Source organism: Vespula pensylvanica, chromosome 6, assembly GCF_014466175.1.
Source record: "Vespula pensylvanica isolate Volc-1 chromosome 6, ASM1446617v1, whole genome shotgun sequence".
In the NCBI taxonomy this organism is placed as follows: Eukaryota; Metazoa; Arthropoda; class Insecta; order Hymenoptera; family Vespidae; genus Vespula; species Vespula pensylvanica.
In genome coordinates, this window is record NC_057690.1 from 6,891,083 (window position 1) to 6,916,475 (window position 25,393).

Below are 25,393 nucleotides of genomic sequence, written 5' to 3' on the forward strand. Positions count from 1 at the left end.
GATATATCACAGACAAGGGGTGCGATTCGCGGATCAAGCACGAAATCAAAATTTATCGGTCGTATATCCGTCCAAGTAAAAGTCGTTGAAGTCGAAGAGGTATCAAGCGTCGTCGTCGTCGTACAAATGCGCTCGTAAAAGCGGCCTAAAAATGTTTGGAATCGCTAAGCGACTGTACTACTATGGCCGTAGAGAAATAACGAAAGAACGTAGCAGAGAGAAAGAGAGATAGAAAGATACGAAAATGAAAAGGATGAATAAAAGCATCTCTTGTGCACCCTCGGTTATCTTGAATACAGATTGCAAAGGCTTATGAGCGATTAGAGCCGTTAAAAAGGAGAGACGATCTTAAAAGGTATCCATACACAGTACAACAACCTTCGTCCCTACGAGGACGTCTTTGAGGATACCTACGAAAGTATCTTCTCTAAGCCTCTAAGGGTACTATCGGCAACTCTAAGACTCCTCTAACGATCCGGAATCTGGTAGCGAATGATTGTACACTCGGCTATTAATCTATAAAACAATTAACGACGTTGTGCCGGTATAGAATTAACTATTCGAACCCTGCTGTTGTAAACGTTTAACGATTATGATTATTCAAAATACCTTTTTAATTCTTTTTCAACCGTGTAGTATGCACAGTGAAAAGAATTAATAGCTCTTACTTTCTCTTTTCTTTTACATATTAAATCTTTAACAATTTTCTTACGTTGCAATTTTGAAATAAAAAAATACTCATCGTGATTTAAATAATTTATTTAGATCGTTGAAAAATTAATTCATAAAAATAAAACGATTATTACTTTCTCGTGACTTCTTTTTTAACCAAGCCGAACGATCATTCAAAAATCATCGTCTCAATCGTTCGACCGGTTTTTTGACGGATCGTCGAAGGGTTTCAACCTTGACTTCGTGGTAAGTAGCATCAATGTAATCAGATAGGCTGCTCGGAACGAGTTTAACGACGCTCGTAAACGCGATACACCAGCAGATTTTTTCGGCGTCTTTTCTTTCTTTGTTCTTTTTTCTTCCTCCTCCTCTTCCTCTTTTCTCCTCTTCCTCCTCTTCTTTCTCTTCTTCCTTGTCATCTCTTTTTTCGTCTCGTCGTTTCTCTCGTTCTTATCTTTCAGTCTTATAGAGACACTCATATTTGTGGTCACAGACATATCCTCCTTTCTCTTTTCTCGTTTTATTTTATTTCCTCACAATAAATTAGTTGATTTTACGCAATGAATTTCGAACGAGAATCCAAAAGTCAATGTCTATTTGAAAAATGTCGTCTCGAAGAGAACGTTTTTATGAAATCTATAAGAAGTATTTCCTTTTCGATAAAGCATTATTCAAATATAAAAAGATAGGAAATATCGGTTATATTTAAATACAGATAGATCAGATAACAGAAAAAGGTAACCAGATACCGAATAATAAAGATAGAAAAAGTATACAATATTAATTTAAAATTAATTAAGTGGTAATACATTTATACAGGATGCATTATATCTGAATAATAATGTTAAACTCGAGACTCTTAATATTATCTCCTATATATTTGAAACCGTATTTTCTAGTGATATTATCATATACCCAATTAGTTACCACTAATTACGGAAGCATTGTATGTCCAGTATTATTTTAGAAATCGTACCAATCTATTCTCAGTATAATTTACGATGTAAATCTTTAATGAAGGGTCGAATATAAAAATAGATTAATAGCGTATAAAAGGGGGCTCTTTCAGGTAACATTTTGTTCTGCTCTCAGAAAACGAGTAATTGCTTTTAGAAAACATTGTAACCTTTCAGTTCAATCCCACGTTAATAATGAATGAACATGTTTGAAAGAAGTAGCAATAACGATTAGACGAAGATTGAAATACGATAAACGCGTCTGATTTTTCTTCCTTTTTCTTTTTTTATTTTAATCATTTGATTTTTATTGTAACCATATTTATCTTTCTTTTTTCATTTCTCTTATTTATCTGGATACTTGAAAAAAGTCGTATTTTTCTTTTCAAAAAAAAAAAAATTATTAACTAATTAAACGTATGAAACATTTCACCATACGGAATATTTCACTTTGCTAGCGTGCGATAGTTACGTATACAGGCGATCTGAAGGGTACATATGATCATAATTATAATGTTTAAAGAGAGAGAGAGAGAGAGAGAGAGAGAAAACTATACCGTTAAAGCTACTTCAGACATAACAGCATGATATTCTCTGTCCATTGATAGGCGCGAACGCGTTAGGAGATATTATCGGGTTGTCTGTTTCAACGGTTGTAGGAGATATATGGTTGCGTGATGTGCTTATCACTGCCAATGGATGAGAATAAGAGAGAGAAAAAATTTTATTGCTACCATAGTATTAAAGACGAAAGAGAAAAGAAATATCAAGAAAAAAATTAAAACGTTGTTAAAAGTTAATTATTTTAATTACGAAAATCTTAAGATTTTTAAATCATCTTTTGGTTATGAAAAAAGGATGACACTAAATGACACTAAAAAGAGGGTTTTTTCAATATTTAAATTGTAATAATACATTTGCAAGAAAGATGAGGAACAAGAAAAAGAAAAAGAGAAAAAGAAAAAAGGAAGAAGGAAGAGGACGAAGAAGAGTGTAACAATATCTATGACCTTGATGGCGAGCGTCGGCCTTATTTCACGAAGATGAGGGTGCAATTTTCGAGACAAAGCAATAATTAGCAGCACCGAAGTGCGTGAGCCGCCGCCGTTATTTATTTTTCTTCTCCTCCTTCTTTTCTTTCTCCTTCTCCTCCTCCTTGTTCTTCTTCTTCGTTCACGTCTTCTTTCCTTTTTCTTCTTCTTCGTTCACGTCTCCTTTTCTTCTTTTTTTTTCGCTTCATCATCATCGTCGCCCTGTTCGTCGTCATTCTTCTCTTTCTCCATACGTCCCGAGTAAGAGTCGGCTGAGCGTTAAGTAGCATAGTAACAGGCCGGAGTCTTCTGGCAAAAGGAGTTTTACTACTTTCTAACCACAGTCACGGGCTACAATTAAACCCCCATAAACCTCGTCGTAACTTTTTTAAAAGCGGCCGACCGCTCTCTCACGCGTATTCCGCTCCCTTCGTTTACCCGACAAAAAGTCCGCCATATTGCATCCTTAATGAAGCCTCGAGACGATATGGGCGCCGTCTTCCGGTTGACCCCCGCGATTCCCTCCTCTTTTCTTTCTTTATCTTGTACCTTTCTCGAAAATGAAGAGGAACCATTGATTTTTAATCTTCAAAATTCGAACACGAATCTCTTATTATATATGTTCAATTATTTCTACGCTTAATTCGAAAGAAATTCCAAAAACGAACGAGACGAAAATGCAGAAAGAATAAGTAAGACTTGTTTTCAAGTCTATAGTTTGACGTCGGTCAAATCGATGAAGAAAGAACTGGAAGAAAGAAATGAAGAAGAAAGAAAGTACAAAGGTGAAGACTGCGAGAGAGAGAGAGAGAGAGAGAGAGAGAGAGAGAGAGAGAGAGAGAGAGAGAGAGAGAGGGAAAGCCGAGGGTGGAAAGCGACGAGGCAGCCGTGCAGGGACTTTAGCGGAGAGTGACGTTTACGGCTCGGTGCGGTCGACCTAGCGCCAGTAAAACTTGAGAAGAAATACAAGCGAAGTCCGCATCGACAGTTAAAGTCATACGCGCGAAAATACAGCCGGGCTTCTATGAAATACGACGTACCTACCTACCTCGAGCGAACGAAACCACTGGGATCTTTACTCAGGATACTTGCGTCTCGTTAATGAAAAGGATTCTCAAACTCCTACCGATCCTCTCAGATAAACGATAAACAAATGCATTGGAACATTGAACGACTATACTAGCTCTCATTCTTTTATAATCCATTATTGATGGAATGAGAAATGTTACTCGACTGTGGAGCAACATCTTCTTTTCCTTAATAAAATCCATTAAGGGATGTTAAATCAATGGATATATTTTGAAAATTCGCGCAGCATCGAAATAATTGTAAGATGATTTATAAATTTTCCTATTAGATTCCAAGCTGGTATATCTTTCTTTAAATATTTAGTTGTTGTCTTTAAGAAGTCTCGCCTCAATCGGAAATTTAACTTTCTCTCTCTCTCTCTCTCTCTCTCTCTCCTTTTCGAATAGAATGGCATTACTCGAAGTATCCACGCTGATTTTACGAGCCACCCCTTCAGCCTCGGGCGAGAGGTGGAAAGGTGCCGAAGAGGTGTTAGAAGCCGCGAAGCACTTTACCGAGAAACGATAAACCTCCTCCACTTTCGTCTCTAGCTCGTCCGGGAACGTTCTGCCCGTTTCCATTTTAGATACGTGCTTTCTCTCTCTCTCTCTCTCTCTCTCTCTCTCTCTCTCTCTCTCTCTCTCTCTCTTTCTCTCTCCTTAGACGTCCTTTACGATCGTTCGAGAAGTCGCAGCGCGTTCCGGAAGCCGCCTAGATCATCTAAAGGAAGAGATTCACTGTAAAGTGGGAAGCAACGTGTACTATGCGATACTTTCAAATTCGCCGTTTGAAATTTTACTTTCTCCTTCCCTTTTGTTATTTCTTCTCGTCAATCAGTATTTTTCGTGTTCACAGAAAATTCACTTTCTTTACCAAGATCGGGAACTGATTATAATTATGGAATAATGAAAGATGGTAATGTTAATGAAGTAGTGAAGGAAATCATTAGAAAGTGAATATGAATGATGCGTTGAAAATTGAAATCTCAATATTGTAAATGTAAGAGAAATGTGTTTCCCGAAGAAAAAAGTAGAGAAGACAGAAAAACAGGAAATCAATGATGGTACATACAAATATAGATGCCCGTGTATGTATGTATATGTATATATGTACATATAGACACACACACATATATATATATATATATATATATATATATATATATATATACAGTCACAAGTGACGAGTAGTGAAAATGCAGCCCACGCATGAAAAAGGAACCCAAACATCGTAAAACTTAAGTATTTTAGAAGACACACCTTGACGTACATTCTTAACTGTATCGTCTTCGATCTCTCATCGAATCCTCTTGCCGAGAGATTCTTCGTTTTTATTATTTATATAATTCTTATCTTGATAGGCATCTTTATTGGAAATAAAGAGGATAAGGATATCCTACGTTCTAGTATCTATTCGCGGTTATAAATACGGGCATACGATATATACGGGCCAATGAGAAAATTTCCCGGATGAAATTTTTCACATGCATTCTAGTGCATCGACTTCTCTTCCTCAATTATAAATCACAATTCTCTTTTTTGTATTTGTTTTTTTTTTTCATTTGCCGCGAAACTCTTTACTAAGACAATATTCGCCATAGACGATCTATCTTTACGTTCAAATAATACGGAAAATATTAATGAACTTTTGTGAACAGATAAAGCAAGTTGGAAGAGAGAGAGAAAGAGAGAGAGAGAGAGAGAGAGAGAGAGAGAGAGAGAGAGAGAGAGAGAGAGAGAATGCACATCGCAGAGATCACGTGGCTCAGCAGATTGCAAGGCGGTATAGTTGTAAATCATACTTTTATGAGGCACCCCATGGTCAATCGGAAGAACAGGACAGCTTTGAGAAAGAGTGGATCATGAACTGTGAACCGATGCGTACCTCTTTCTCTTTCTCTTTCTATCTCTCTCTCCCGAGCCTCGCTAGTTTCCTTCCTCTATTTCTTTTCCTTCGAGTCGAACGTTCACCAGACATTGATCGGACTTTTACGAGTTTGTAATTACGATGGTCAACTCCGAAGTCTTCTTGCAGAATTCTCTCCACCGATATAAGCTCGAGAAACTCGTTTTTTGAAGAAGGAAAGAGAAAAAAACAGAGAAAGAATAGGTTCTGTCAAATGTTTTAATTATCTTCAATTATTTTATGTTTATTTCGAAGGAAAAATAGAAAGCAAATAAGTATGTATGTACATAAATCTTTCGTTTTAAAGAAGTCCATATCTCGTCATAACTGCAAACAGTATAACGATAAAATGAAGAGAAGCAAGCTCTTGTCTTTACCACCCCTTCGTCAAAGTAATCGTCGATCGTTTCGTTTTATAGCCAAGGAAATAATACTTTCGGCAACGTTGACGGGTTAAATATGTGTAACATTTTAATGGGGCAATCTCGCATAAAAGTTTCGTGTTACGAGGAATTCTCGAATCTCTCATTTTCCTGTGTAACATCCTTTTCCATCTGTCTTCTGAAACAACCAACTGTCGAGATCGGATGATCCGTTAAAAGATTAGTATTTGAAAGAATGAACGAAGAGAATGTAAAAGATAGAATTAATGCCGGCCATGAATAGCCCTGTCGTTTCACATCGAAACGCGAATACTTTTTATGGTCGTCGATAAAGTTATCGTCATAAGGGTCTCTCGAGGAAGTGACAATTTGTATCTTCGATTTAACTTTCTACAGTTTGCTATGACAAGAAAGCAAAGAAAATTATATCTAATATCTCTAATTTTATATTATTTTCTTTTACTTTGTATGATTTATTAAAAGAAAACTTAGATAAATAATATATAATTTTATGTAATTTTGATATGTAAAAATTATATGTAATTGATTTAAAATTGATTATAATTGATATAAGAAATAACATGTAATTTTAGTGCTATTCTAATAGTAAGTAAATGAATCAAGGATCTTTCTTTCTCTCTCTCTGTCTGTCTCTCTCTTCCTTATAAGAAAAAACGATTTCAAACGATAGTACAAAAATTCGTTTCAAAGTCGATTCCTTTCGTTAAAGCGGATTCAGCCTTTATCTCGACGATACTTTCGGGAACGCGCGTGTCTACGGTGTTTTACGATGCGCCCATGTTTTAGTACCGGACGAGGTTTCGCTTGGCCGAGCTCTTCAGGGCCTATCTCGTTTTGCTCTTCGTTTATAAGTTATCGCTCGCATAGTGCAAAAGGGAAATTTTTCTCTAAGATTTTATGCATTCATGAATTTCAACGTTTTCTGCTATCTCATAAAATTTAACGAGTGATATCAAGGCAATAAATTTATCATATGAAAGATTGTTGCAAAAAACGTGTTGATTATATTATAAGTTGAATATATGATCTACATGTTCGTAAATATGATATATGGAGGTATTCGATATATATATATATATATATATATATATATATATATATATATATGGATGTTTTCAGTATTTATAGTATTTCGTGGAGATAACTGGCATATATCAAATCTAAGTTATAATACCAAGCTATGAATTAACTTATAATTAATCTACTGAATTGACAAAGGATTAGAAGATCTTTATCCTAAAATCTTAGATCCCCGAAAGATGAACTCCTTAATCCTGAGCATTATAACTATACAAAAGAATCTTGAAACATACATAACAAGAGAGAGGCCGACGAAGACGCTACCGTCGCCGACGTCGTCGCCAACGATGACGACGACGTCGGCGACGGTCGGTGCACGTATGAAAACTAAGTCCAGGTTTCATTTGACTGGCTTTACGAGGGAGACATAAAATGGATTTTACTGTCGGGCTAGTTCGCCAGTTCTCGAGTTGGTAACATTGCTTTAGCGAACATAATATATCCCCTTTCCTCTTGACCCCCTATCTTCTTCCTCCCCCTTTTCCACCCTCTTTTCTCTCTCCGTTTCGTCTCTCTATCTAGCATTCTCTTCGACTCCTACGAAAAGCGAGTTGGCAGCTTTCATTTACGTCGTTTTCTACGATGTTCTCCTTTTCTTTCTCTCTGTTTCTCTCTCTCTCTCTTTCTCTCTCTCTCTCTCTCTTGCTCTCTCTGTATTTCCTTTTACTTTTCATCTTTTTCTCAGCACCATCTACGTTTTCTCATGCACCCCGAGACATTTCGCGAAGCAACGCGAAACTTTTCGCATGAGATGCATCCCGTAACCGGATTTAATATCCGTCCGGATATAACGTCAGGACGATCGTTAACCCGCTCTTTTTGATTTCGTTTCCTTTGCCTGTTTCGAACATAAGCGAACGTTGGATTTTACATTATTTCCTAAGGAACTTTCGTCATCCCATTTTTTTTTTTTAATCAGTGAAAGCGATAGTGTGCCCGCCATTTACCAACTTTGGGAGCTATCTTACTACGTTCGGATAAAAGTCCGAGATAAAATGGATCAAATCTTATTATGCGTTAGAAAACTCACAGTTTCTGTAGCACAAAGAAGACTAGTTTCTTACATATGCCTGGCACGTTACATAAAAGAAATGTTATATAAGACAACGTACGATTAATTTATTTGTATTACTTCAATTACGTATGTACTACCTATACTAAGAGCTACATCTACAAATTATAGACTACGAAAGTGAGCATTAGACATTGTGCATACATATCGTTCCGTTCACGAAGAACGGACTACGCAGTAGCGTAATTAGATCTCGAAATTAGATCATGGCACGATAGATCGGATTCTTATCGTTGTTTCAATACGTGAAATAATATATTATAATTGTTATCGAATGGTAGTCATGAATGAAATCATTTTCAAATCATTCTAGTAATAGGTAAATATATATACCTATGATATACTAACGAAATACATTTTAGTATTTTCAGATCGATCATTTTCAAATTTCAGATCGATCAGCAGGTAAATCGGCAAGGAAAAACGACGGGAGACAAAAAGGCCAAATCCAAAGAGGATCCTCCAGGGTGTTCTTCTGCTCGAGAGGAAATGATTTTCGACTCAATCCTCGATAAAGAAAAATAGGAGGGTAAGAAAATGAACAATTCCACATGCGAATGCTGTCAAAATTGAAAAAGAGAACAAAGGATGTTTATGGTATAAAAATCTATTTTATTTTTTGTTGAATCGCGCGATTTCTTTTTCATCATATTAAAAGAGTAAATTGTAAAAGCGGGAGAAATTCAAATTCATTATTGGAAGAGTTTTTGAAAAGTATATTCTTTGTCTCTCTCGCTCTTTCAATAGGTCAACGTTACTATTAATCGATCTTTTTTTTCTTCTTATTCTCTCTCTCTCTCTCTCTCTCTCTCTCTCTCTCTCTCTCTCTCTCTCTCTCTCTCTCTCTCTCTCTCTCTCTCTCTTTTTCTCTGATACGGTAACGAAAATAGCATTTGTCTGCAAGTTGTCAAATTATACGATAAGTATACGTGTAGTATATACGTTAGTAGTATAAACATGTAGTTATGTCGAACGGAGAGAAGATTCTCTCGGGTTCCCTAATTTAAAATCGCAGTCTCGAGACTGTTAACTATTGAGAATAAATGACCTTCGTCACTATACGTTGGGGAACAAAATTACCCGAGAAAATCTTAAAATATATAACTTGTTACGAGCCGCTTACGAGCTCTTGCAAGAAGTGCTGTCTGGAATACAGTTGTAATTGTAAGAGATGAATACAAAGCCTAGGAATTTTTGGATTCCGAGGAATTTTAAATAATAGATCGATCTATAAAGCAACTGTGTTAGGTAAGACCTCGATATCATTGCCTCTTTTATTTCAAATAAAGTCGAAGTAACTGAAACTTTACTAAACTACTTTATTGATTGTTGATTACTCAAATCTTAAATAAAATGAATTTGAAGTAGTCTTGAAGCAACCATTGAAAAGGTTTTGTAAAACTGCGTTCCTGAATAAACTAGATAAAGAAAACATAGAACGAGGAACATAAAGATGAGGCAAATTAAATCCCGTGTATCGTGTATTCGTCTCACTAATGTAATAAATTCTTGCGTATTGATGCCATATTTTTTTGTTTTTAAAGAATTTAACCATATTATAAATCTCACATCTTTACTGTTTATAAGGCCATACGTTTGGGAAAAGTCGTTTTAAGAAAATAAATAAGAGCATTTAAAATAAGAAAAAAGAAACAAAAAAGTAAAAAAAAAATTTTTGTTAAGCAAGGAAAGAACGATTATTCGTAAGAATCGTCAAGAATGAGATGAGAATGGAAAGATCGAAAGAATGAAAATTAGATTTCTTTTTCCCTCTTTCTCTCTCTCTCTTTCTCTCTCTATCTTTCTCTCTCTCTCTCCCTCTCTCTCTCTCTCTCTCTCTCTCTCTCTCTCTCTCTCTCTCTCTTTCTCTCTTACGATTTATGAATGTACCGAAATTTTTAGTGCACTGCCGTACAGAAGATAATGTTAATATCAAAAATCATTTTCATAGAATTGTTTAGACTTAACAATATATAATAATGACAATGATGTTTAAATAAGAAAGGTATGATACAGACAAACACACCTAATCGTAGATTATGATTTCTAAGTAATACATGTCTCTATGAGAGAGTCTTTCTTTCTATTTGAATTATTTCTTCTGTTTCGTATATTTCCACATAACCGTATTCTTTTCACGCAAAGACTAGCTCTCTAAAGGATAATATATATATATATATATATATATATATATATATATATATATATATAGCATTATCGTTACAAATGATTTTTGATGCTCTATGTTAATCGGTATCGATTTAATAACAAATTTAAGAGTAAAACTTTAGAGAGAAGATAGAATAGCGTCACGAGTCAGAGTGTAATTTCTTTTTTTAATAAATAGATATTTCAAACACATGCGAGTAAAATAATAATAGTTCTTAAATAAAAAAATAAGACATTCTATACGAATGGATAATAAATTCGAAAGGATTGTCGATGACGTATTTATAAGAAACGCGTCAATGTGACTTATGATTTTCTTTCTACAACAACAGTGAAAACGTTGAACGATAGAAAAGCTGACGTGATTTTTACGTATCTACGTCCGACAGATCAATAATAATCGTGCTATAATTCGGATCGATCATAACATATAATAAAATAATACAGCTCGGAAAGTTTCTTATTTCTTCTTTCTACAGTGTGCAGTACATATGTATGTATAAGCGAAAGTACAGCACGGCACGTGCACCGAATATGAAAAAGTGCGAATGAATGTTGTGCGAGAGGATTTTGCACATCGTAAAACCGTACCCGTTTTTGTTTTTTATAGCTTGTAACCAGTCGGCAAAGAATGTGATGACTTAAATGAAAAGAAGTAGGATCAATGCACCTATATTTAATACGATCTTACCTACCTGTATTCATACATTCTTGTCCGTGTAGTTATTTATTCTACGATCTTCGGAGATAGATCATTCGTGCTACGAGGTAAAAGAAATACAACGTTTCATAGAAAAAAAAGTATGTTGAAATAAGTATATGAGTAAAAAGAAATAAAACAATGGAAAGAGAAAAAGAGATAGGATCTCGAGACATGTAATGATCGTTCTTCAAGGATTGACCCTACTTTACGTACTTTTAATTGTTATACATATTATAGCATACAAATAAATGCTAATAAAATCAAGTGTGATCGGGTGCTTCATGCGGACACTCTAATTTTATTCCTTAGTTAATGACCAAAAGAATGAAGGTAGGTATAATAATGTTTTCTTTGTAATTGAATTCGTTGCAAATTTGGATTTTATTGAAGTTTTTAATTATTTCCTTCTTCTCTATATTAATAATATCCACTCGATTTAAATAGAAGTAGTTGTGTACATATATGAGAATGTAATTTGAATACATCAATTTAGCAATATTGTAACGCGAAATTGTTGGTGGTGATACATCTGTCGTTTAGCATTGAAGATTCTTCATAGGTTCTTTGCAGCTGATTAAAATGTGTCTCGAGACAAATTTCACCAAATATTTTTGTATCATGTAGCTATTCTATTAATCTCAATGGCGAATAATTTTTCTATCGTTTCTCTTTTCTTTTTTTTCTGTTTTTGATATATTCTCGTTATAGCTGAACTCTTTACAGCTTATCGCATCATCTGTAATAATAGTAATAATGATAGTAATTTATATAAATACCTCGATAGATGAAAAGAGTATATTACAATTAAAAGTTGAACAATTCTAACGACTTTCGATATTTGGTGTAGGAAATATAAGGTATAATATTAATCGTGATGCGACTTCACTGGAAACACCACAGAGTAAAATTCTCATCGTATGTATATATTCAAACTTACTTTTTTGCATCATCATCTGCACGCAATGGGTTCTCTACAACGATCGTGATAATATACGAACCACCTTGTAGTATGTATACGAATATCTCGGTAGGCAAGTACTTGCTTTACATGAAAATAATAAGACAATATAACATCTTACCTTTTGTTAAGATTTACTTTTTTAGAATTCTAAGAAATTCAGAAAGAAAAAATTATGGACATGCTCTAGCAACGTAACTTTAATTATTTTTACTAATTAATAACTCCTTGACTCCTTTAGCGTTTCATTTTATGTAATTTCTGTATAGTAATTATTTACACGCTTACTACCGTGAAACTAATCGCAAGGACCGATAAGCAATATAATTACCGCTGCATATATACGGCATTAAATACAGTAATGCTAAAATGTATCTGCTTGAATATAGTTAAAATACATGCGATTTCTTTAATTTTGAATATTTTAACAATACAAATCGTATACACCAGGTGTGGCTATGTCGACGAGTTTCATTCCACCGAGTGTTTCTTTTAGTTACTGCAGGCAAACTTGTTTCGACCATTCTCTTAGATTCAAATCAAATCGATCTTGGTATCGATGATTTGCAAATCATGCGCCATGAATAATTTATATTATGTAGTTAATATGCATTATAAAAATTTTATAATGTACCATGACTTTACAAAATTTTGCAATCAACGAACAAACGATAATCAATTTTAAATGATAATCAGTCATTTTTTAAATGTATGTATTTTGATAAAAATTATAAATATAAAACTTAAAAATGAAAAGAAGAATTTATAAAAAGCTCGATGCACTTAGATTGATAAAGTGTAAAATAAGAGGGCAAATTATAAGGGGATGTTATTTACAAACATTCGAATTAGCATAGTCATACAATCCGTTATCTTTCATTGATCTGTTAAAGCCCGAGGTGAACGAATATATTCTCAAAATATCTACTTAATTTGTGAAGGTATTATTAAGGATACTCCTAACACGCCGGATGGCAATTGAACTTGTTGGTGGGCGTCAATGATTTAATTCATTGCCTCGAGCAAACCAGCAGTTTTACCTGTTAAATTGGTATGCATTTCTTTGCCGAGGAACACTGAATATCTTTGATTCATTGTCTCTACAGAATGGACTTTTAATTTCATAGTCTACAACAGTAGGAACAACTTTAATAGTAACTTTAGAAAGGAAATTATGATCTCTCGAACATTTAAATGATATTAGATGTAAGTATTTACAAGGGATAGCAAATTCATAGATCTAAATTGTTAGCTCTGAATATTGAACGGACTTAACGGAATTATTACATGCTCTGTTAAGCAAAGGTAAGCATTGAATAAAACGTTTGGAATGTAGCAAATACATTACACCAACGGTACTTGTATATGCATATATCATTAATCTTCGTTTGCAAAATAATCCATCATCTACAAAGCAATAAAAACAATAGTTGCATCTGTATGGTACATATATTTTCTCTTTTAAAAATAGAATTCGAGAAATTTGCTTTATTCCATTAAAAACAAATACGGTATATTTAATCTTTTTGCAAAATTATTTGTTGTTATTAAACCTTTACACTATGTTATAATTGACATGATATTTCATTTAATTCATTAAACAAATTAGTAGCAAATAGTTTTATTTAAAAATTACTTTATATATATATATATATATATAATCATATATATAATACGAAGAGTCTCGATGACTCACAATCTGTTTATTTCTAATAAAAGGATCCTGTTTATCGACTACGTTGCTAGATATAAGTTACTAATAACTTTCGCTAGATATCGCTTCAATCACTTTTCTATCATATATACGTATACTTCAGTGATCGTCTAATAACGTTTAATATAAGTGAGTTGAATTTAAAAATGAAAATATTCTTACTTATATGATGTAATTAACGTAACAGATATAATATATAAAGTGTTTTATAATTTAAGAGTATATTTCGAACAAGGAATCTCATTCATAATTGGTGTTACACTGTTGAAAACGAGTATAGAGTATTCGTGATATTTTCTAACCTCTAAGTGTTTGGTAATACACTTGTTAACGCATTTTTTTGCAACAATTAACTGGTAAATATATTTTTTAAATAGTAAATGTATAAGTAGATAGATAATGCATCTTAAAAATACTTTTATTTTACTTGAACATTTATTTATTGTGATGCTCAATAACAATATTATTGTATCCATGTAGAACCGTCTTGGTTATTTTATTGTTTATAATTTAATTGCAGTAACTATGAATCCAGATATACAGAAGAAAATTCTACAGTTTGAAGCTTTTATAAATGGTGTGCTAAAAGCTGATCTTGCGAAGTTAGAAGAAAAACTTGATAGTAAAAATACAGATATTGCTGAATTTCTTCAGCTAAAGAACATTATCACAACCTTTCAATCCAGCGACTTTAATAAAAAAGATTTTAAAACTCAAGTAGATATTGGAAACAATTTTTATGTTGAAGCTCATGTTCAGGATGTTTCAAATATTCTATTAGACGTTGGTTTGGGACACTATGTTGAATTTAGTTTAGAGGAAGCTTTGATAATAATTAATGTAAGAATCAAACTTTTTGAAAAACAGATAGCTCATATACGGAAACAAATTGCAAGAACTAATGCCCATATAAAGTTAATTTTAATAGGTATCAGAGATTTACAAGGATTACAATAATGATATATGGTATTAAATTGTACAAATCAATACTTATACTTTCAAGTAGGTGTGATATATGTGTCATAGGCATATGTATATAATAAAACATCAAGTATTTTATATAAAATATATTTTTATAAATAAATGTATGTTTTTATTTATAGTTATATTGATTAAAAAGTTATATCTAAAAGATTATTTAAGGTCTTTGTAATATAAATTTCAAGAGTACTGTGTTTCATACAAATTAATTATATTGGTGACATTGATTGATTCAGTATTCTATAGGGTTGTTGCTTTGTTTCCTTGTTAAGTGTAATTGTGAAATTTTATGAAGACCTTGTAGTAGTTTATATATATATTAGAGCTTGGTTAAAAGTGCCTCAGTCTATTTTACGTCGTTCGATTATACAACATTTATAAGGCCTTGTATACGGCCTGATATTTCATTTTTTTCGAGATAATCTTCAACGAATTATTCATGTCTGATTGGCGTAGTATACCTTCTGAAAATAAGCATAGAGAATTTCTTGAGAAATTCAGTGCTATTTTAATTGATTTCGCATTCGAGAGTGTATCGCGAGACAATCCTGTATCAAGATGGAGAAGTGCAAGTTATTTGCAAGAAATTTTAGACTTCGATTTGTTAGAAGAACCAAAACCACAAAAAGATCTCTTATTGGTAGCAAATAAGATCTTGAAATACAGTGTTAAAACTGGCCATCCATACTTTATGAATCAACTTTTTTCTGGGTGAGTTTTACTCGCGATTCTAATATAATAGTCAATTAAATGGAAAAAGTTTCTGGTCAATTACTACTTAGTGATTCATAATTATTTTCATGTGATTATTTATTTGTATAGATTGGATCCTTATGGCTTGGCAGGACAATGGTTGACTGATGCTCTAAATGCTTCGGTATACACGTACGAAGTAGCACCCGTATTAACTTTAATGGAGAAAACCTTGACTAGAAAGTTATTGTCTATGTTTTATAAGAATGATAATGGATGTGAATTCGGTGATGGATTGTTTTGCCCAGGTGGATCTTTTGCGAACGGAACAGCTATCAATTTAGCAAGATTTTCCTTTAGATGTGAGAAAAAGGTAATTATTTTGTTTCCATCTATTGTATAAGAAGAATATGTAAATTAAAAATAATCATCTTTCTTCAAGGATTCGATGGTGAAGCCAACTCTCTTTGCTTCGGAAGATGCTCATTACTCTGTATCCAAATGGGCAAATCTTTGCAATGTAGATGTCGTTCTCGTGAAAACGGATGATTTGGGTCGAATGAGCGTCGATGATTTAAAGATCTGTATTCGGCAGGAACAAGAAAAAGGCAGTTCTTTGTTTATGGTTATGGCTACAGCTGGTAATTCATTTTGTTTAATAAATATGAAATGATGTAGTAATTATATACTATATTCATCGACAAAATTTTCGAAATTTTAGGAACGACGGTATTAGGTGCCTTTGATCCATTGATCGAAATAGCAGAAATTTGTCAGGATTTGAAAATATGGTTACACGTCGATGCAGCCTGGGGTGGTGGTTTAATATTCAGTAAAAAACATTGTGGTCTTTTAAGAGGAATAGAGAGAGCAGATTCTATATTGTTTAACCCTCACAAATTACTGGCTGTCCCACAACAGTGTTCCTTATTTTTGACAAAGCACCATAATATTTTGACCAAAGCACACTCTAAGGGAGCTACTTATTTGTTTCAAAAGGATAAATTTTACTCAGCTGATTTAGATCCTGGAGATAAGTATTTACAATGCGGGCGTAGAGCAGATGTTTTGAAGTTTTGGTTTATGTGGCAAGCTAAGGTAAATTACAAGTGTTGTTTCAAATATTTTTATAAACCTTTTTATAAAACGTATTTTAAATGCTCTTAATCAGACCAGAAGCATATATTATATGAATCATATTTCATATATATTTGAAGCATCTTTGTTGATGCGAATTTAAGACTTATGCATGCCAGAGAAGTGGTTCTCTTTTCCCTGTATTAGATTCTGAATGCAACCACTTATGCAAATATGTAGAAAACTAGCCTTCATAGCACTTTTTTCCCTACCTTCTTTTAAACGTGGATCTTGTACTTTAGCATTTAAGCCATTACGGTTGAGGTAACGGCTTAACAACTCCATAGAAGTAAAGGGCTTGCATGCTCTGTATAGAGTGTTTGCTGGTGTACTTATGCATATATTAATCTCCCCTGTAGGGATTCAGAATTATCCATACCTTATTCATTCAGTGGCTTTTTAAGATTCTAAAAGAAGCGTCTGAATTTCTCAAGAGTTCAGCCGATAGCAATATTTTGGACCAATAAGTTTTAAATCTTGCATGAAAGAAAGTAAGAATTTATTAAGCCAATGAGTAATACTGTTCAGTTGATATAATGATAACTAGAATGATGCATCATTTTTAAAAAATATATATTATAGTATGATATATGCACATACATATATAATTTCCAAGTAGTTAAATATATGGTATAATTATTTTAATGCTTTTCTTACTTTTATTTTAGAAATGATCTAATTTTATGTTGTAAGATGTATTTAAATTATATAAATAATTAAGATAAAAGAATTTTCACTCAGCTAAAAGCTAAGTAAATAGATTAATTCATAACTTGAAAAATTATAGAATGAATTTGCATGTATGTGTTATTGAGTAGTATATGCATATAATGCATGGTTTTTTTTTCTTTCTTTTATATTATTTATTTAAATTAACATGAATTTTTTTATATTATTTGACCACTTTACTAACACTTTCTTTTTACAGGGATCATTGGGTTTTGAAAAACATATTGATCATCTAATGTCACTGTCAGCTTTCTTTAAAGATGAGATTGAGAAAAAAAAACATTTTGAGTTAGTGACACAGCCATGTTTCATCAATGTATGTTTTTGGTTTATTCCTTTGCATTTGAGAGATAAGGATTCTATATGTAACTATGAGGAAGAGTTAAGCAAGGTAAGCATTAACTACTTTATAATGGAGTTTTAGATATATTCATCTTAATTCTAATTTTAAATAAAACTTATTTGTTATAATTAAGACATATATTGACAGTAGTACATATTAAGTATATGTAAAATATATAAGTGTAAAATTGATTTGCCTTTTTTTTTCGATATTATTATGTATATACATTCTCTTTCTATTCAGAAGTGTAATAAGAAAATCTTGCATATAAGAAAATCAATTTACTATTATAACATACGAATAATTGATTTAATTGGCATGTTATCTACAGAGAATATTTCTTAAGTTACTGTTGAATGTTGATAAAGAAACTAATTTATAAGTTAACTGTCGGTTAAATAGGTATCATTTCTTATCGATGAATGCGTACATGTATACGTATATGTATATGTATATTTATATGTATATATGTATGTATGATGTATGTACGTATGTATGTACGTATGTATGTATGTACGTATGTATGTATGTATGTATGTATGTACGTATGTATGTATGTATGTATATCCGCACTACATTCTATAAATTATGAACTTGATTAAGATTATAGTGAAATTAAAAATTGATTCGTCTTAATATTTCTAAATTGTTATATTTTCTGCTTTAGGTAGCTCCTAAGTTGAAGGGAAGGATGACAAAAAGAGGTAGTTTAATGATCAATTATCAACCGTTACGTGAGAAACCAAATTTTTTTCGATTTGTTGTACAAAATTCTGGAACAGATATGCAAGACATTAATTATGTATTAGAAGAGCTTGAAAATCTCGGAGAGTCCTTATGAATTCCAATATGAGGTCACATATAATCAGATATTTTATTAATAGCTTTTTTTTGATTTCTTCTTTATTGTATCCACTTGCTGCTTTTAGCACACGCGATTAGAATACTATACAAATACTTTCTTAAGTTCTCTTAATAGACAATTTAGAGACGAAGATCATATATTTATTCATGTATACAGTATATATGTCTCCGATCGAATTTCGAATTGGTGTTAGTTGTCCTGCTAATGAGACACATTAAATTCGTGATACTAAGGTAGGAGGTCATTTCGTGATTGCGTTTGTCCTACAGCCCTAACGGCCTCACATCGTATGCGAACGAGCCGGCTAATCCTGATACGACTGACAGCACACAGGGAAGCCATATATTCCATACTACTTTGCTCATACTGACTTTCCATGACTGTACAACATTATGGTAGGTCTCTGAGTGCTCGTAAAAGGGGATAATGTCAATAATGAGTGACACCTTTTCATTTATTTTCCTTTTTATTTTCTTTTTAATCCTTTTTTTTTTTAGTGCAACATACGTAATAGCTCGCTTTGAAACAATCGATTTGAAAGACCTATTTTTCGTGATAGCAGTGAACTTAGCGAATCGACTTAATATAAAAGGAACGAAAGACTTCTTTCGTGTCAATTATTAATTTCGATAGACTTTGATCAGTTCGGTTTTCATTGGATTTTATGATATTACTTTCAGCTAATTGCTTTTTTGTTGTTGGCACGATCTGTTAGCGCAGTGGCGCACGAACTATATATACTTGCGACCTTTTTTCTTAAACGTATTTTTTGTTATCAATATGTAAATTAATATGTATTGATAATAATAATATTATTTTGTTATTTCTGCACATAAAATTTATAAAAATTTCCTAACGCCAATAGTAATCAGGTGATTCTTCAAAAGGTTGTAACATATAATTTATTCATTACTGCATTAGCTTATGCGAGATTTTTATATGCTGATCTCGTACGAGTAGAAAATATACGATAATTGGATTATTAAAAATATACTCGAAAGTCCTTTTTTAATTTTCACGAACGGTAGATTCCTAATTATTTTTAATTTGATAAATAATTCGGTAATCATGAGCATAAAAGACTAAAAGCGTGCACGGAATTTCGTGATCCTTGAACGATGTTAAAATGGAATATGTTGACCTCATTCGAAGATTAATTGCAGTAAAACGGCCTTGACTCGTCTGTGCAATCATAAGTTATGTTTATGATTTGAACTGAAACAGATGTTCCAATTTGATTATTTATTTCATTATAATACTTTCTATTTTCATCATAAGTTTATAATATAATAAAATTAATTAGCTAATGACAAGAATTAGGAATTATTACAAGTCATTTTCATTATACTGCAATAAAGTTTATTAGTGAAAATTGTTATTGTCTTGGCTCAAATTTACATACAATAAAAAAGTATGTAATGCATAATTTGTAATCGTAATTTTTTAATTTTCGGTTCTTCGTTTGATCGACTTTTAAAGATGATAAAAATAAAGTTAACGATAAAGGAAACGATATAATCGCTTTATTAAATATCGTATGATCGTCTAATAAAATAATAGAAAGAAAGAGTAGCGATTGAAACGATTGAAAAACGAAATTAGAATTATTTAAAATTCTATATATCGCGCGTGGTATTGCCCTAGTTTGTTACGCTCCTGAGCATAAGCCTCTACTAGGGGTGCTTGCCCTATGGATGAACGTAAGTTGGACAGTAGTCTAGTGCCCTGAAAGACGGCGATAACGTCGGCATACGCGAATAGAAAGTAAAACATTTCGTATAGTAGTTCAAATGTCATCAGATATTTACAGAATCGAAACGCAAGATGCGGAAAGTTTCCCGACTTGTGGATCGCAGGTGCGTCATTTTAGTTTCTTTTTTCATTTGGCTCACCTCTTTCCTGTAAACCTGCGCATCGTAGACTTTCTGGATCATCGTTAAATGATCTCTCCATTCAAATTCTTTAAAATCGGATTTTATTATCTTTGATAACAGTAATTTTTTACCTTTGAGAAATTCGACGAATTCAAAGACGAAGTGCCGGGATTGGACTGCATCGATCGATTGCGGCCAAATAAAACAACCACAACTTCGAATTTAATCGTTCCAGAATGTTGATAAATAGACGTTATTTGCGCGTACAATTGAGGTATTAATATTGATTTAAAAAGACAAATTAAATGTCAAATCTTGGGAAAATATAGTTGTAAATAAAATTTTCGATACCTATCGTTTCTCATAATAGATACTTTTTCCACATATTTTCATTGTATCTAATAAAGAATTTTTTTTTATGCGTTTTAGCGCATGTATTAATTTTTTATAAAGATCTTGACTATTGTAATGTCATTTTGTTCGTTATCGAAAAAATAAGTTCATGTTTTTCATGATATTTTTACTTAAATGCAGTAATACATTACTGTACATGTGGCCTTGTAATTTATATTTGTTCGTAAGCAAAATCGAGGTTAAAAGAGCAATTTTACTTGTAGATAGGCATGTAGAAATATTTAAATAAAATTCATTTTTTTTAAATATTCGAAATAGTTTTTTTTATGTATTTATTCATATTGAAAGATAATTCAGAAGTATTTTACAAAAATTTATATAATGCATCACGAGAATTAATTTTGGAATGAAAAGTTCAAGAACAAATCTCATGTTGTTATTTTGATCATCGTAGGCGAATACGATCTTGTTTTCGAGAGGCTCTTAATAGGTAGCTATGTATACTTCGAGCTTGTTATAGTTTTCGTTAAAATAGTCGATGAACGGTAGAAGATCGTAACCATAAATCAGAGTTAAATTGTAGTCAAGGTTTTATTATATAGATATATAATGCAGATACATAACTGAGCGTACATTTTTATCTTTATGTCTCCATGTTGAATGTATAAAGTACGCTATTATTATCGTTATTATTATCGCTATATATATTAAATTATTATTATTTTTTATATGGTTATCTTTTTATTTTGTAAACATAATTTAGCAGTGATTGATAATTACAAGAATAATTAATGGCAATAGTTATTCTATGGAATCAATTTTAAGGAACATATTATGTAATGCATTGAACATATTATTTTGTTACGTCAGGAGATCGAAATGTCTCGTAACATTACGAATCTTTTAATCCTTTATGCTATGTTGTAACTCATCAGGCGTTTTAAATAAGAAAGCATTATGCGAATTTCTATTATTTTGATTTATGAATCGCGTATTATATTTATATTAAGGTACGTAAGATTTCGTCAATAAACTATCAATATTTCAATTGTATGTAGGTACAGATAAGATTTCTGAGCAAATTTTATTTCAGAAATGAATTCTGTATTATTCTTTATGTGAATTTATAAAAATTTCGATGAAGTTAGTACATTTTCATTAACGAGAGATAGCTTTCTCGATCTTATTATCCTGATAACAATGGCTAGTTGGGTAAAAGTATTTTCCTTCCGCTTTTAGAAGGATTTAAAGAAAAAACTTCTAATGAAACAGTTAACATACGACTCTTTTTTAGCGTGTAGAAACTTTACACATTACATCTACCTGCATTTATTCCTTTTGTTCCGTTAGTTTGATATATAGGGTGGAAGGTATACGTTGAAAATAATCGTTTTGAGATTATAAATTGCTTCGATCCTCTTCCTGCATTTCTCTTCTTTCGTTTTAAATATTCTTTTCTTTAAATTTAAAATAGATTAAAGTATAAATTGATATTTGAAATTAGAATAGAATAAATATTTCAACAGACGTCTTTTCGTTTTATTTTGTATCGAGGTCAATTTGAAAAGATTGTGGCATTACTTCTTCACTAGGAATGCATGACTTTGCAATGTATTATCTATACATATTATAACTGCTAACTCGTTATTCTGTCATTCTCTCGTCGGCTACCATCGACGACGATTGCCGTTGCACCGGTATCCTGTTCCTCCAACGGACCCACTCGTTTCTTCTTCCTATTTTCATTCGCGAACGAACGAACGACGCTATTCAGTCAGTGTTGATATTTTTGCTGTTGTTGCTTGGCTCTCTGGAATACTGGACTTCGCTCTTCTCTTTTCTTGGCGAACTTGAACGATAGAGCATGGACATTGCAAGGATCTACCATTATCTCTTCGAGGAGATTGCAGGTGAACGAACGTATTAAATATTTTATTCTATGTTGAATTCCTTTGTCCGTTAACGGTATTCCTAGCTTAGAATATTTTTCATTTCTACAGGATGATCCAGAATCGATGACCTAAGCTTTGCGAGTAATACTCAATGAAATAAGCATCAAAATCTTTTTAGCTATTTTTTCATAGTTAAAGAAGACATAATATATTCAAAGAAAATTAATGTTTTAACCCGTTACACTATTTTATATATATATATATATATATATATATATATATATATATATATATAACGTAACACTTCATTTAGTTGATAAAATAAATCAATGAAAATAGTTCTTTTTCAAAATTATTTTATCTCAAAATATACAAAATGTACATGAGATATCAAAAGTAGAAAAAATCAAATAAGAACTAATCGAAAAATACAATAGTGTAAAAGCGTTAAAATTGAAATTTCGTGCTGAATTAATGATCTTTTGTGATAAATGTGAAATGTGAAGTTGATATTTGAATGTCTTTATTAACATTTTCTTGCATAATCTAGTTCTCGAATTTTGTATTATTTTAAATATATATATATATTAACATTTTTAATGTTTAGACATCTTAATAATTTTTTAAGATCTTCTATTTTGTAACATTCTAATGATTGCAAATATATATTCTAGATCCTAGAGTGGCAAAATTTCCTCTGATGCAAGATCCGTTCGTAGTGATGTTAATCCTGGTTGTTTATCTAGAATTTGTTCTTCATATTGGACCTCGTTATATGAAACATCGAAAACCTTACAAACTGAGGAACTTTTTGATTGTATATAATTGTTTTCTCGCAATCGCAAGTGGAGTCGCATGTTATGGAGTAAGTGAAGTTAAATTTTTTATATTAACATATTATACATACATTATACAAGAATGATAATATTAAGTTCATGATACTTAAATATACATGAATATATTTTTGAAGATATTCTCTCTTTTATAGATTCTCACATCGGGTTATACAACGAATCTTTCTCTGGGATGTGAACCTTTTAATATATCTTATGAACCCGAACCTCTTAATGTAAGTGATGTTATAAATAGTAATAGTAGTAGTAATAATAATAATAATAATAATAATAATAATAACAATAATAATAATAATAGCATCGTGATTGAATGACATCAGACGGTAAATATTTAATTACATCAACGAATTCACGATACATATCAGATGTCTTAGTGATATAAAATATGAATTATTTTATTAAATAATTAAATTAATTGATTGTAAAGTAGACGAGAATTTTTCTGGAGGAAAGGATTTCTATGACGAATTATCGATCTTTATTAACTTTTCAGATGGTTAGTTGGGTTTGGCGGATCTTTATAATGAAGGTAATCGAATTAAGCGACACAATCATTTTTGTTCTTCGAAAGAAATACAATCAGACATCTTTCCTTCATGTCTATCATCATAGTTCAACAGTCATAATGGCATGGACGGTTTGTAAATATGTTCCAGGTATGTGACATGAATGTTAATTATTTCAATCGAATTTGTTAACGATCGATCAGAATTTTTTTTATAGAATATGTTTATTATAATCTTTACTAATAAATTATTAAACCTTTAACTAATAACTATTTTATACTCTTTTGAATAAAGAATATATAAACAAGTCATTATTTTTTTCAGGTGGCATGTGGACTTTCATAATGATACCGAATTGTATCGTGCACGTATTCATGTACACTTATTATCTATTGGCTGCTCTCGGATCAGAAGTAAAAGAGAAGATTATGCCGGTGAAAAAATATATCACGAAACTACAAATGGTATGAATTAATATAATACCTTCTTCCTTTTGGAAACAATGATGTGATTTTATAAGCAGAAACAGATTCTTGCATTTTTGTTTCCATTAAAAGAAATTCAATATTCGATTTTCCGTTTTCACGATTCGTTGTGCTCAACTCGCTTCCGTCTTTTCTTCCTTTTAGACCCGATCTTTCTTCTCACCTCCTTCTGTATCGTATTCGAAGTTTACGAAAAAGCAACGCTTTTCTTCGCGAGCATTCGAATGGAAGATGCATATATTGCACTTTGTCCCGATATCCGTATTGCCAACGTGCATTTTCTTTCGAAGCAAAAATCGACGATGAAAAAGGCACTTTTACTCGTGATAACGTTGCCTTTTTTTGAACGAAGAACATTTTAACTGTTTCATTTATTTATTTATTTATTTATTTTATTTATTTATATTATTTTACTTTTTATATTATAACGATTTATGGCTTAAAAGAAACACAAAAACAAAAAATAAGACTTGTATCCCTTTTTCCTTTTTTCTAAAAATATATTTGTATGATTACAGATACAATTCATCATTATGCTGTTGCACACAGTTCAGGCACTGATGCCCTCCTGTGATCCAAATAAAAAGTTTGTTGCGTGCATGTACACGGTGCAAGTAACTATAATGTTGTACCTGTTCTGGGGCTTTTATAAAAAGGCTTATACAAGGAAGAAGTTGGAGTAAAAAATCATCGGCATTATATATGATTGAATGAGTGAAATATAAAGCTATTAGAAATTTCTTACGTGGGGTAATAGGTGGATGAATATATTTTGCACATGCATATGTATGTTTATATGCATACGTGTATATATATATATATATATATATATATATATATATATATATATATCAATTGAATTTTGCGAAATTAGGCTTTTTCATCGCATTGATCTTAAAAACAAAATATCTTCTAAGACTACGTTGTATTTTCTTAATGGTACGCGTA

At 31.9% G+C, this 25,393-nt stretch overlaps 3 protein-coding genes across 11 annotated transcripts in view; all 3 read left to right on the plus strand.

Annotated features, from left to right (window-relative positions):
• The window catches only part of LOC122630182 (protein doublesex-like), a 63,345-nt gene extending 52,021 nt beyond the window's left edge, over positions 1 to 11,324 (plus strand). For all 9 annotated transcript variants that reach the window (XR_006327426.1, XM_043814392.1, XM_043814394.1 and 6 more), the window contains one exon: positions 8,582 to 11,324. The gene's annotated coding sequence lies outside the window, so the exon portion shown is untranslated. The remainder of the gene's footprint in view (positions 1 to 8,581) is intronic.
• A 2,502-nt stretch (positions 11,325 to 13,826) lies between these two features.
• LOC122629835 (protein UXT homolog) lies at positions 13,827 to 14,816 on the plus strand. Its single transcript, XM_043813667.1, has 2 exons — positions 13,827 to 14,088; positions 14,253 to 14,816. Exon 2 carries the CDS (start codon positions 14,258 to 14,260, stop codon positions 14,687 to 14,689), a length of 432 nt encoding a protein of 143 aa, XP_043669602.1. The 5' UTR covers positions 13,827 to 14,088; positions 14,253 to 14,257; the 3' UTR covers positions 14,690 to 14,816.
• A 108-nt stretch (positions 14,817 to 14,924) lies between these two features.
• LOC122629834 (cysteine sulfinic acid decarboxylase-like) lies at positions 14,925 to 25,186 on the plus strand. Its single transcript, XM_043813666.1, has 11 exons — positions 14,925 to 15,424; positions 15,536 to 15,779; positions 15,849 to 16,047; positions 16,128 to 16,504; positions 17,472 to 17,663; positions 18,283 to 18,319; positions 23,275 to 23,465; positions 23,589 to 23,669; positions 23,948 to 24,110; positions 24,285 to 24,424; positions 24,964 to 25,186. The coding sequence occupies exons 1-11, from the start codon at positions 15,153 to 15,155 to the stop codon at positions 25,126 to 25,128; spliced, it is 2,061 nt and encodes a 686-aa protein (XP_043669601.1). The 5' UTR covers positions 14,925 to 15,152; the 3' UTR covers positions 25,129 to 25,186.
• Positions 25,187 to 25,393: the final 207 nt, after the last annotated feature.